The 13,231-nt window shown below is 38.9% G+C and overlaps 2 protein-coding genes across 4 annotated transcripts in view; one reads left to right on the top strand and one right to left on the bottom strand.

The window, feature by feature from the left end:
- The window catches only part of ccdc24 (coiled-coil domain containing 24), a 24,610-nt gene extending 15,842 nt beyond the window's left edge, over positions 1–8,768 (bottom strand). Inside the window, exons 1-3 of one of the 3 annotated variants that reach the window (XM_086094658.1) lie at positions 7,978–8,768; positions 7,050–7,112; positions 6,798–6,965 (exon numbers count right to left, since the gene is read on the bottom strand). In XM_086094658.1, coding sequence (XP_085950784.1) covers positions 6,798–6,965; positions 7,050–7,067 — 186 coding nt within the window. In that variant the 5' untranslated portion in view covers positions 7,068–7,112; positions 7,978–8,768. The remainder of the gene's footprint in view (positions 1–6,797; positions 6,966–7,049; positions 7,113–7,977) is intronic. The other 2 variants (XM_086094643.1, XM_086094651.1) reach the window with 2 other exon arrangements.
- LOC147180573 (von Willebrand factor C domain-containing protein 2-like) lies at positions 8,078–13,231 on the top strand. Its single transcript, XM_086094669.1, has 3 exons — positions 8,078–8,813; positions 10,750–10,879; positions 11,950–13,231. The coding sequence occupies exons 1-3, from the start codon at positions 8,466–8,468 to the stop codon at positions 12,135–12,137; spliced, it is 666 nt and encodes a 221-aa protein (XP_085950795.1). The 5' UTR covers positions 8,078–8,465; the 3' UTR covers positions 12,138–13,231.

Below are 13,231 nucleotides of genomic sequence, written 5' to 3'. Positions count from 1 at the left end.
TTCAAACATAGCAGAATTTGTTTTTCTTCTTCGTCTTTTTGTTCTATCGTTGTTTTTTCTTTCTATACGGTCTTTGTCTTGTCTCGGTCTCGACCACCAACAGTTTTGGTCTTGTCTTGGTCTCGACTTCCAAAAGTCTCGGTCTTGTCTCGGTCTTGTCTCGGTCTCGACCTCCAAAAGTCTTGGTCTTGTCTTGGTTTTGACTTCCAAAAGACTGGGTCTTGTCTCGGTCTCCAAAAGTCTTGCTCTTGTCTCGGTCTCGACCTCCAAAAGTCTTGGTCTTGTCTCGGTCTCCAAAAGTCTTGCTCTTGTCTCGGTCTCGACCTCCAAAAGTCTTGGTCTTGTCTTGGTTTTGACTTCCAAAAGACTGGGTCTTGTCTCGGTTTTAACCTCCAAAAGACTGGGTTGTGTCTCAGTCTTGATCTCTAAAAGTATATGTCTTGCCCTGGTCTTGACCTCCTAAAGTCTTGGTCTTGTCTCGGTCTCCAAAAGTCTTTGTCCTGTCTCAGTCTAGACCTCCAAAAGTCTTGGTCCTGTCTCGTTCCCAACTTCCAGATGTCTGGGTCTTGTCTTGGTTGGTTTTGACCTCTAAAAGAATGGGTCTTGGCTCGGCCTCGACGTCCAAAAGACTAGGTTTTGGCCTAAAAAAGTATTGGTCTTGTCTCGGTCTCGACAACCAACAGTCTTGGTCTTGTCTTGGTCTTGACCTCCACAAATCTGGATCTTGCTTAGATCTTGGGCTCAACCTCCAAATGTCCGGGTCTTGGCTCGGCCTCGACCTCCAAAAGACTAGGTTTTGGCCTAAAAAAGTATTGGTCTTGTCTCTGTCTCGACCACCAACAGTCTTGGTCTTGTCTTGGTCTCGACCTCCAAAAGACGAGGTTTTGGCCTAAAAAAGTATTGGTCTTGTCTCGGTTTCGACCTCCAAAAGACTGGGTCTTGTCTCTGTCACAGCCTCCAAAAGTCTTGGTCATAGCACTCTCGACTCTTGATGTCTTGGTCTCGGTTGGTGTGGTCTTGACTACATTACTAGCAATGAAAACCTGAAAAAAACCAAGGGCAGATTCGGAATGACTGCAAAAAAAAAATCTAGAAATGTAAAAAAGTTGTCTTGTATCTCTGATAACAAAATGTAAAAATGTGTTGAACTGTAATATTATTATGTGTGCATCGCGCTTAAACTCTTCCCACACTCAAATCTTCAAACTGTCACTGAAAATGACGCTGAAAACTCTTAACGTGTGCTTTGGAAACAAATAATGAGGGGGGAAACGAAGAAAGAAAATGTCGTGCATGTGCGCCTGGCTACCATTAACACGCTTCTACACCTGCTGCTTGTCAATCACGTCTGACCCCTTTTCCGTAAAAACGTGTCTTCAAAGGAAAATACCAGAGGAGCTGGAAACACATGTTTTTTTTTTAATGCATGCGTGTTTGTGTGCATTCAGCATTGACAGCGCACGGCCATTTAGTGCGGCTTCCTTTGTGGGCCCTTGGCTGTCGACTGGAGTGTTTATGTTACGGCTTCACGGCTCAAAGGCTGACAAGTGGACTCGGCTTCCTTCCTTCCTTCCTTCCTTCTGCAGTAAAACAGTTCATCTCACGCAGGAGCTACTTTCAAGTGGAGCACTGTGAAAACTCAAAATTATTACACAGGGTTTGTGAATACACGGAGGGTTTATTTTTGTCTGCTGCAGGAAGAATGCAGACCTTGACGGCGGGGATGATGGTGTTGGGGAATTTAGAAGCCGCTCAATGCCTTTCACTTTGGGTGCATGGAAGCATGGGATTCATTACAAGGCCGCAGTGGAAACAAGTCAGGGACAGAGCAGCCATCAATCCGTTTTTCGTAGACTGTTTGTCCTCATTAGAGTGGCGGGTGAGCTGGAGTCTATCCCAGGGCACACCCTGGACCGATCAGTCACATTCCGCTAAGGGTCTCTAATGAACATAGCATGCGTGTTTTGGGAATTTTGGGAAGAAGCTGGAGAAAAGTATGGGCAGAATATGCAAATTTGAGATTTGAACCCGAATCCTCGGGTATGCGGGGCGGATGGACTCGCCACTAGTGCTTTCAAAAGCAGCAATTCTCAACTAGTGGGTCGCTACCACACAATCTGGGTGGGTTGTGATTTTGATTTTTGACTGCTAGGATGTGGATATTTCAGCACAGGAAGTTACAGTGGATAAAAAAAAAAAGTCTACACATCCGTGTTCAAAAGTTTGATTTTTGTTATATAAACTCATTCAAACCCAAAAGCGTGTAAATACGTTTTTAATACTTCGTCCTTCGCTCCCAAAAACGTATTTATACATTTTTGTTTTGTTTTTATGCAAGAGCATACAAAAGGCTTTGATGCAGCTTCTGCTAAAGCATCGGTAGTTATTACAAAAAACGGCCAGCAGGAGTATAAGAGATCAGCCAGGGCCATGATGCAACAAGCTCTTTTTGCCAGTGTTTTCAACAGGAATGTGAATAATGATGAAACTTAGCTATGTTCTAATGCTAATTGCTGCAAAACAGAAACAGATACAAATATATTTTTTTCTGATGAAAGAAGAGACTCTAATCTTTCTTTTGGTAGGTTCCATGTTTTTATAGCAATGGAACACAATATTCTGTGGGGCCTTGCAAAATCAGTCAAAATCCAGTAAAACAGCGGGGAGCGAAGGGGGTTGCTTCAGTGAAAATGGCTGGGAGTGAATGAGTTATAAATAAATAAATAACTTTATTTGGGGGTCATTCACAGGCACTTTAAAATGGTTTCAGATATGTGCTAAATCTTCCAGTTCAAAGACGTGTAGACTTTCACAATATGTGAAGAACGAGGTTTTACATTCAGTATTAATGTAGAGCAGGGATCCCCCACATTTTTGTTTTTAAATTAAGAGCTACTGATTCATGCAAAAAGGACTACCAGTTTGATACACACTTCTGAAATAACAAATTTGCTCAAGTTACGTTTAAATCATATGTTATTAGCGTTGGGGATTTTTTTTTTTTCAGAACCTTTCCAACAGCATTGACGTTTTTTTTGCCCTGACTGGGAAACCGAATTTACTGAGCCAACATCGCCCTCACATTTTGTGTGCCACACAAACGCACACGCACGAACACAATCAAGGGCATATTAGGTCCTCAATTATGTAATCAACTTTAATGGCCTTTCACATGCAAAAGAAGACAATTGGCGACGATTAGAGGCCTGGAGAACGGAAATCAAATTAGAACGATGCAGAGGGAATCGGTTCATATGCAAATCATACGCACACACATACATGCAGAGAGAGGCTCAGCGAGTCGGGTGTGTGTGTGTGGGGTGGGGGGGGGGGGGGCGGCATAGCAGCGTAAAACCGGCTAATCCTCCCTTCTTGATAAGACTTGGCTACATGAATTCTTGAACATCAATGCAGAGGTTGAGAAAAGTGTGTGCGTATATATGCGTGTGCCTGGGAAATAATCGATTTGAATTTTTTATTAGGTAGTTTTGATCTTGTTTGACGTTTGCTTTTTAAATTCAGTTAGTTTTAACTTGTTTTTAGAACAAGTTTGTTCGTTTTTTTAGTTTAGTTTTCATTAGTTTTGTATTTGTTTTAGTTTTTTATATATATATATATATATATATATATATATATATATATATATATATATATATATATATATATATATATATATATATATATATATGGAGTATTTGTCGAGAGAAGTCCCAGTGGGTTTTATTTATTTATTTGTTTGCCAGTAGTTGTTTTTCAGGTCAGTTGGTGCGCTGACTGCCGAGAGACATTCATCAACAGATGGGAGGCGAGCGGATGGCAGAAAGCACAAAAGTAGAAAAAAAAAACCTCAACATAAACAAACAAAAGACACCAAGAGACACACAAAACGTGTCCAGTGTTTGCAATGAGGCATTTTTTTTTATGCCACATAAAGAGATGAGGAGATTTTCTTTTTCTTTTAAGGGGAGTCGTCTGAGGGTGATGACATTTTTTTTTCAGTACATTGATTCAAACTGCTGTGTCATCATCAGTAACCCAAACTAAGGGAAATAGCTAACCCAGCGTTGGTGTCCAAAAGGGATTGAGACAATGCTGAGTTATTTTTACATAATGAATTGGTTGAGAATTTGATTCCGTTTTCCAGGAAAAGTTATGTAAAATTTCTTTCAACTTTAAAACACAACAAAATTGTACAAAACTGTACAAAATTGCAACCAGCTTCAGCTCACCTAAATCCAATCTTCAACCTGACCTGCTTTGTCAAAATAATAAACCCAATTAGGCATGGGCTGATATTAGATTCTGATAACGGTGGACAAAGATATCGCAGTATCACGGTATGAAAATGTCAGCTCTAAAATGACCTTCAGTGAAATATTTGGGGTTAAATAAACATTTTATTTTTTAACAAAATATAGAATATTTGTCAAAGAAACAAACATGCCCCATATTAAGTTTGTATAAAAATAGAAATGTTAACGTTCTTCTTTTATTTTAATACTTCTTATTAAGTCACAGTGTCCCATCACTCGTGAGCCATTTTTAAAACACAGCCGTGGGCTACTCATGTTGTCCTTGAACATCTATTTTTAGGACAATTTAGGACACACTAATCAGCAGACGAGGCATACATGGCTGTAGTGTCTCTTTCACATTGCTCCCTCCAATGACCGTGCAAAACTGCTCACCCCTCCCCTTTGTGCTCACCAAGAAAGAGAACATTTGACTTCAAAGAGGCGACTCGTTTACTCAATTCTGCAAGCAGCCCAATGATATTGTGTCCTTAGAAGTCACCTCAAAAAAAAAGAAGAGCTCATTACCAGAACAGACAGTATTAGCAGTTATTGAAACCATGACATTTATGACAATTGCGGTAAACTGTCAAACCGGTAATTGGCCCATGCCTAACTCAACCTTGGGCAAAAGTAACACAATCTGCTCAAAATTCACGACTACACTGCGAGTGGGTTAGGAAAACAACCCTGTATTATTTTTTGTACAGTACGGAAAAAGTCAAGCTAGTCACAAGTCACAATACTTTTATCAAAGTTAAAATATTCCTATTTTGACTTCAGCAACAATAAATCAATTGTCCTCACTAGTGATGCACCGAATATTCGGCCACCCAAAATTTTGTTAAATAAATATTAAAGCCAAAAAGAATATGGCTGAAATAGGTTGTGGTGACACAAGCAAAAAAAAAAAAATGCTGCAAGCAAGCGTCTGTTTGAATTAAACAGCGAACGCGGGGGTGAGTGTCCGCCTTGTCTTCTCGCTGGCTTTTCACCGTGTGAGTTTGCACCGGTGGGTCGCACCGGCTCCCGGGGTCATTGCGCACACCGGAGAAGAGGGGCGTCGCTTGGTGTACAACATTTAAGTGGGTCGAAAAAAGACAGAACTCCCGCAGCGCCTTCCCCTTTTTTTTCTTTCTTTTCTTTTTTTTTTTTAAACAAGAGCCCCTCAAACGCTTCCACTTTTTCACCGGCATCCCGGTGGCCGTGCTAAATACTTTAGCTAACGCTAGCACTATTGCTATCAACAGTCTTAAACACGGAAACACTTACCGCTATCTCCGGATGGCGGCAGACCTGCACAGCACGCTGTGCGTGACTTTGCAGTCCGTTCCTATTTATTTTTAAACGTTAGTGAATATGTGAATGTGCCGATTTTAAGTGCGCCGCACCTTGTCCCGCCGCACGCGTCCGTGTCGCCGCCTGTGAGAACTACACTGAATATAAGCTGCGATCGCAGCGCCAGAAAATGCTCAACCGTCATTTGGTGTTTAATGTACCTTTAGCCAACATGTCTGCGTTGTGGGCACATTTCAATGTATATTGTGCTTTGTTAAAATGCCAGTGCTAAATATATAATAATAATATAATTTTAATTAATTATAATAAATGCAACAACAGTAAAAATTGGCATCATTTTTTTTTTCTCGCCGTTTCGGTTTTCGGCCAAACATTTTCATTTTGGTGCATCCCTAGTACTCACTGTTCCAATACTTTTGGAAAGGAGTGTCTTATAAGCATTTGTGGGTTCGATTACAACAGTTCATCTGGTGCACGATTTGCTTTTAGACTTCCTTGGCGGGCCGGATCAAATGCTTTCGTAGGTTCCTCGCCCCTGCTCTAACAATTCTTATTTCCCGGTTCCTCAAAGGGAAAAAGGGGGTATTTCCCTTTAATCCACCCTCCAAAGTGATCCTGATCCCGCTTATATCAGGACTTGTCAACAATACAGCAAATCTGTCTTGACTAGGGTCAATAAGCCAGAGCTGAGGGAGAGTTCAGCGGGCCCTTGTGTAAATATTGATGTCTGGCTGGCTAACATTTGGACGGCGGTGCCACTCTTAACCCAGTTTGGCTTTTTATTAGGCAGTCTGGGAGTTGTAATTGCTGAGTCTAAGCGGCTCAGCCAAGCTTCCTGCGAAACAAAAAAGGGTTTTCTTTTTTCTTTTACTTTAACTGCTGGGACTGCTGAGGTGAGTAAAAGCTGATTCATTCGGAGATTGAATACCATTAAGAAACAGACACATATTCTCAAAGAAAGATGAATAATTCGGCTTTTTTTTTTAACCATAGAGTTTTAACAGAATTTATGGTGGGATAGAAGCCACACATTTTCCTTTACTGCTTATTCTCACTAGTGTCACAGGTGACCTCACCGTCAAGCATCTTTAGATGGTGAGTAGTTTTACTCTTAATTGGATTATGAATACATGCCTTTGAGAACTGTTATATTGTCTGTCTGCACACTTTGAATTAAAAATATTGCCTCAAAAAAATCGACATCACCTCTGCGTGTAGCTCTGTGTACGTGTCAACCAGCGAGCGGCCCAGCGTGGCGTGAATCTTGGGCATCTCAGACCTTGGGACATGCTCAATAATCAGGCTCCAAAGACACGGACCCGGGAACCAAGTCTGGTCCCCGCTGGTAGACTGCATATGGGTGGCAGTCCGTGGCTGAAGAATGAAACAAAATTGAATGTTACATGAGCATAGTTAACTGAAGTGATGGAATGTTTTTCTCATTCTCCATTAACTCACATCCATCCATTCATCCATTTTCGACAGCGCTTGTCCTCATTTGGGTGGCGGGTGAGCTGGAGCCTAACCCAGGATACATACATACCCTGGACTGATCAGTTACAGGGCACCCGTAGATATACATCCATTCACACTTTGGTCCATTTAGAGTCTTCAACGAACCTAACATGGATGTTTTGGGATGTGGGAGGATAGCTTTGCAATCGCAGGAGCATGTAAACTCCACACAGGAAGACTGTACCTAGATTCGAACCCAGAACCTCAAAAATGTGAGGAAAACACTATTTCACTGCTTCCACTAATGCAAGGCTCCGAAATGACCATGGCCAATTCCGAGCTTACTTCACAATCCAAAATGGTGGTTTTAGTCAGTGAAATTGAAGCTCTCCACTCATTGGAAAGCATTGGACTTTGGATCGTTTGATTTGCGAAGATTATTTTTGATTTCAAAATGTGATGACATTTCGTTTGGCTACTATAACAATCTGCCTGGTTTCGTATGCTAGTCACAGGCATGCCATACAATACGCCGTCTGTTTTCACCGTGTAGAAGAAGCATCGCAATGCGGAAATATCATAAATGCCCGGATGTTCGAATAGTCTATTGGAAAAATAAATACATATCTAAATGTCATGTGGTTGGGGGAAAACTTCCATACTAGTGTTAATATATAATGCAGCTGATTGAATAGAAGTGGAGAAAATAATACCAGTGGTTTTAATTAGTAAGTAAATTAATAAGTGTTAGTATTTATGACTGACAGAAAGCATTCAGGGTAGCTCGCCATTGCTAACGACTAACATGACGTTAGAGACGTGCCCACGGGTAGTTTGTAATTTGACACAAATAAAATACAATTATTTAAACACTATGAAATGCATAATGTGTATTTAATTTCCATACGGTATGAAGTAGTAAGACACTCACCGTCTATCTGCCCTTCGCACGACTCCTCTGGTATCCAAGGCTAACATGTCAGTTGCTAAGGGGGTGAAGTATCGCGAGGTCTCGCGCTCGCGGCCTCCACTTCAGGTGATTTCATGGCGCACATACTTGTATTTGGACTTCTTTAATTTCACGTCAGACGCTGCCGTCACTTTCATTATGTCACTATAAGGTCGCAGTGCGGTAAAAAAAACAACAACGTGTTAAACCGTTTACAAATCTCTTATAAAAGCCCACTAATGGAGCACTCTGGGGGAGGATAGTTTCTCCTTCAATGCCTCCACCCACTTTTCCACTAAAACTTCACAACACAACAGAAAGCGGACAGTCTTGGTGGAGCAACGAGTTGGAACTTGGAACGGAGTCAACAAGTTTCAGCAATAATGTGACAAATATTCCAAGCAGAAAAAAAAAAATCCACCCACCCAACTTTCCTGGATTTTCCCCACACCGTGTTGTGATAGAGTATCATGTCGGGCCAGCTCCTCTTAGCGGTGCTGCTTCTGTGCGCCCAGACCGTCTTTGGCTTCTCGGTGGTCGGCCAACAGCAGCAGCAGCAGCAGCAGCAGCCATCGGAGGGCACCTGCGAGGCCAACGGGAGCATCTACTACGTGGGGGAGTGGTACTTCCTGGACTCGGACCACTGCACCCAGTGTGAGTGCACCGTCGAAGGGTCGGCTTGTGCCCGCACCGAGTGCACCAGCCTGCCGGCGGCGTGCATCCATGTGAGCCACTACCCCAGCGACTGCTGCCCCCGCTGCGAGAGGATCGGCTGCGAGTACCGGGGGGTGGTCTACGAGCTGGGGCACAACTTTCAGGTAAGACCCCGGTGGAGCCTCCGCGAATGCATCGGCTTAGGTGATTTTTTTTATTTTAAATTGCATCTTAAATGTGAAAGTTGACACTCAATAATTGATTCGACTGAACTCTATACAAGTGTCAAACTCAAGGCAATGAAGCATTTAAATTCAATCATGACAGCCCTCCAAGGGAAATAGTAACTTTAACTCATTCACTGCTATTGACAGCAATAGACGTCAAAAATTCATTTGAACTATTTTTATGAGTTTAACATTTTTTCCCCATTTTTGTTAAGAGTATGAACACCTAGAATTTTTAGAATATATATTTTTTGTACACTTAAACAGATATAACATTTGTGATTAATCGTGAGTTAACTAGTGAAGTCATGCAATTAATTACGATTACAAATTTTAATCGCCTGATGCCCCTAATTTGTAATAAATAAATAATTTGTAAAAAAAACAACAACACACATTTATTTTTCTATTCTAGAAAAGAGTATTAAAAATTAGGGGCGTCGGGCGATTAAATTTTTTAAACGTAATTAATCGCATGACTTCACTAGTTAACTCACGATTAATCACAAATTTTATATCTGTTCTAATACAATTTTTTTTTCTATGTTTTCATACTTTTGTTAACAAAAGTGGGAAACAAATTTTAACTAATAGAAATAGTTAAAAATAATTGTTGACGTCTATAGCCGTCAATGGCAGTGAATGAGTTAATGTGGCCTGGGACAAAAATAATTATATTTTAGTTTTTTTTTTTTAAGATTTAAAAAGAAAAAAAGTCAAACATTTTATATCTGAAACAAAGGTAACAGTAAAAATAATACAATGTTAATATTAAAATTGATCCTCCCAAATAAATTACTAATTAATTTCCACTTGAAGAGAAAAATAATCACTTCAAATTAATACAATATTAAAAAGGACCCCCCAAAAATGTCAAATAATTTTAAAAATTTTTTTTTTATCTTGATCGCTAGAATTGAATACCCTATTAAAAATTACAAATCATGAAGATTTAAAAAAATGTAAATATTAAAAAATATATATGTTTAAAAAACAGAATGCAAATTTATAAAATTACATTTAAAAGTATATTTTAAAATATACATTAAAATAAAATAAAAGTAAAATAAAAAATGTCACAAAAGTGACAAAATCACACAATTACTTCAAATTAATACAGAACACTAAAAATAACCCCCACAAAACAAATGTAAATAATTTAAAACAATAATAATTAATTAATACCCTATTAAAATGGGGAAAAAGGAAAAAAAATTGCAAATGTTTTTGTATTTATTTGTATAATAGTTTTAAAAAGTTAAAATAATCAGTAAAATTATTACAATGACATTAAAAGTACACCATTGAAAATATATAGATACAAACTAAATGTCAGGTGTAAAATTGTGAGAAACAAAGTGGACTTTGACAACTGCAAGTGTAGTTGTGCAACCTAGTGGCAAGTTAGTGTACAGTACACATTCACCTACAATCTCAATTCAAGTCATTAAGATTTTTTTTTTTCACAGACAGATATTAAGGCTCATGTTCATCTTGCGTGTGAACAAAAATGTGATCATGTTTCATGCAGCACAATACACATACTCAGAGTCTCAGAACCTAATGGCAAATGGCGCCCCCTATTGAAAGTGGAAGTAACTGGACACTTCAATAGGTGTACGCCTAGATTTGAATTCCAGTGTCCAGTGAATTCCAACGTTGTTGGAAAAGTGTGAGCGCTTGACCACTATGCATTTCCAACAGCATAATATCTACTTAAATGAAGTTAAATACAAAATATGAACTTTGTGGGGGAGAAAAATTCCAACAGTTTTAAAAGCACCTGATAATGACTCATTCACATTGAAAATGGATCAGGTGCAAGCGTGTCACTTGTCAAATTGTCACTCCTGTTGCCCTGTGTGTTTCCTAGCCAAGCGAATGTGAGCAGTGCACGTGCGATAGCGACGGCATCGCCCGCTGTTTGGTGGCCGACTGCGCGCCCCCACCATGCGTCAACGCCGTGTACCAGCCCGGCAAGTGCTGCCCGAAGTGCCAGGAGGGTGAGAGACCACAGCAATTCTAAACAATGCAGAGTCACATTAAAGGGGGGGAGATATTGTTCTTGTATTGTGTGGTGTACTTGAGATGTCCAGCAAAACACAACACGTCATGGTGTGTTGTAGTACCTAGACTGACCTGTAGGAGGCAGCATGGTGCCACAGGGCATCCACACTGCTGGAAAAAAGAAAGAAGAGATATTATGTCAAGAGTAAAATAATAGAGACAAAAATGAAATTGTTGAATGAATTAAAATGTCAAAAAGTGTGCAAAAATATGCGTTAAATATTTATAGAAAATAGTCAACAAAAGTGCAAAAAAATGACTACAAAATGTTTTCAAAACAATATGAAATGAAATACTGAGAGTAAAAACTATTCAACATTTTTAAAATGACCTTTTAAAATATATAAAAATGTAAATTGTAAAATATTTATATCACTTAATCCCTACTGCAATTATTTAAAAAAAGTAAATGCCAGTTATAAAATAATTGTAAAAAAAAAATCACCTTAATGGCTACAAATTAATACAATGCATTTTAAAATGACTAAATGTTTTAAAATACATATCTTTTGTAAAGCAATTAGAAAAAGTGTTAAACCAAAGTAAAATAAAAACATTACAGTGATAGTTTAAAAATAAGATTATAGTTTAAATAAAAATGTCAAGGCTAAAATACTTCATCAATACAAATGAATACAATATTTTTTTAAATGTGCAAATCTAAATGCCAGGACTATAAAAACTGGGGAAAAAATGTTGAAAGCAAAAAAAAAAATCACTTAATCACTACAACACAATTCAAAATGACAATTAAAAAAAAAAATAAGTCACTGGTAAAATACTACAAAAAGTGTTTAATCAATGTAAACAAAACATCACATTAAAATATATTAACTGACTAAATGTGAAGAGTAAAACAACTCTATAAAAGTAAAAAAAAAAAAAAAAAAATACTTTTGATCAGAAGAGTAGAAAAAGCTCACCATTAACCCAATTATCATTATGTGTGTAAGTCAAGGCCAATTAAGTCCTGCCTACTTTAATTTGACCATTTTACCCCCTCCAGGTCCAAACTGCTACGTGGACTCATCCCGCAGCCGGGTGATTCCCGCCGGCGAGCCCGTCTGGGTGGACTCGTGCACCAAGTGCCGTTGCCACGACGGCCAGGAGGCCAGCTACTGGGAGGGCAACCGCCTGGCCACCTGTTCCCGCCTCAAAAACTGCACGCCCGAGCAGTCCGACAGCCAAAACTGATGATCTTGACTAATGCGTCAAAGACTTAGTTAGCTATGAAAAAATACAGGCTGCATACACAACAAGACTACTCATAAAAAAAAGTTTGGGATATTGGGCTTTCAATGTTACGATGGTTAGTTAAAATATGTCTACGTAAACCTGTTTGTGGTGCAAAAAAAGACTGGGGGCCGCTGCCCTTGAGAACTGCTGATTGCACAGTCCTTTACTGTAAGCAGTGCCGGTGTTATCTTTAACTCATTCACTGCCATTGACGGCTATAGACGTCAAAAATTCATTTGAACTATTTCGATTAGTTTAAAAAAAATTCTCACTTTAGTTAACAAGAGTATGAAAGCCTCGAATTTTTTTTATTGTATTAGAACAGATATCAAATTTGTGATTAATCGTGAGTTAACTAGTGAAGTCATGCGATTAATTATGATTACAAATTGTAATCGCCTGGCGGCTCTAATTTTAATAATCTTTTCTTAAAAAAAATAGATTATTAAAAAATGTTTTTAAAGAAAAGATTATTAAAAATTAGGGGCATCAGGCGATTATATTTTTTAACCGTAATTAATCGCATGACTTCACTAGTTAACTCACGATTAATCACAAATTTGATATCTGTTCTAAATGTACAAAAAAAATAATCTCTAGGTTTTCATACTCTTAACAAAAATGAAAAAAAAAAAAGTTAAACTAATAGAAATAGTTCAAATGAATTTTTGACGTCTATGGCAGTGAATGAGTTAATGCGGGTTCTTTTAACAGCATTCTGTTTGTTAGCTGGCATGCTATCTTCCTGGTGGACTGTATCATCCACACCAAATCTGTAATGCACTCCAACAACCTGTAAACAGGATTAATGCCGTTTATACGAGACGATAAGTACGCGTAATTGACCTGTCACAGGTCACCGCTGTGATGCAATCTAGATTAGCAAATTGTTTAGCAAGGCAATAAATCCCGTTTTGAAGCCGCCCTCGTGTGCGTGAATGTCAAGTGACTTCATCGAATGCAATGTTGAGGAAATGACTGTTTTTGTAAGTGCTCTATATGGAAATAAAAATACACGTTTTCTAAAGTCAATGATGCTTTAGCAAAACGGA

This window comes from Leptonotus elevatus, chromosome 1 (assembly GCF_054856555.1).
Source record: "Leptonotus elevatus isolate MCC_2025b chromosome 1, RoL_Lele_1.0, whole genome shotgun sequence".
NCBI lineage: Eukaryota > Metazoa > Chordata > Actinopteri > Syngnathiformes > Syngnathidae > Leptonotus > Leptonotus elevatus.
This window is presented reverse-complemented; position numbering and strand designations above follow the sequence as displayed.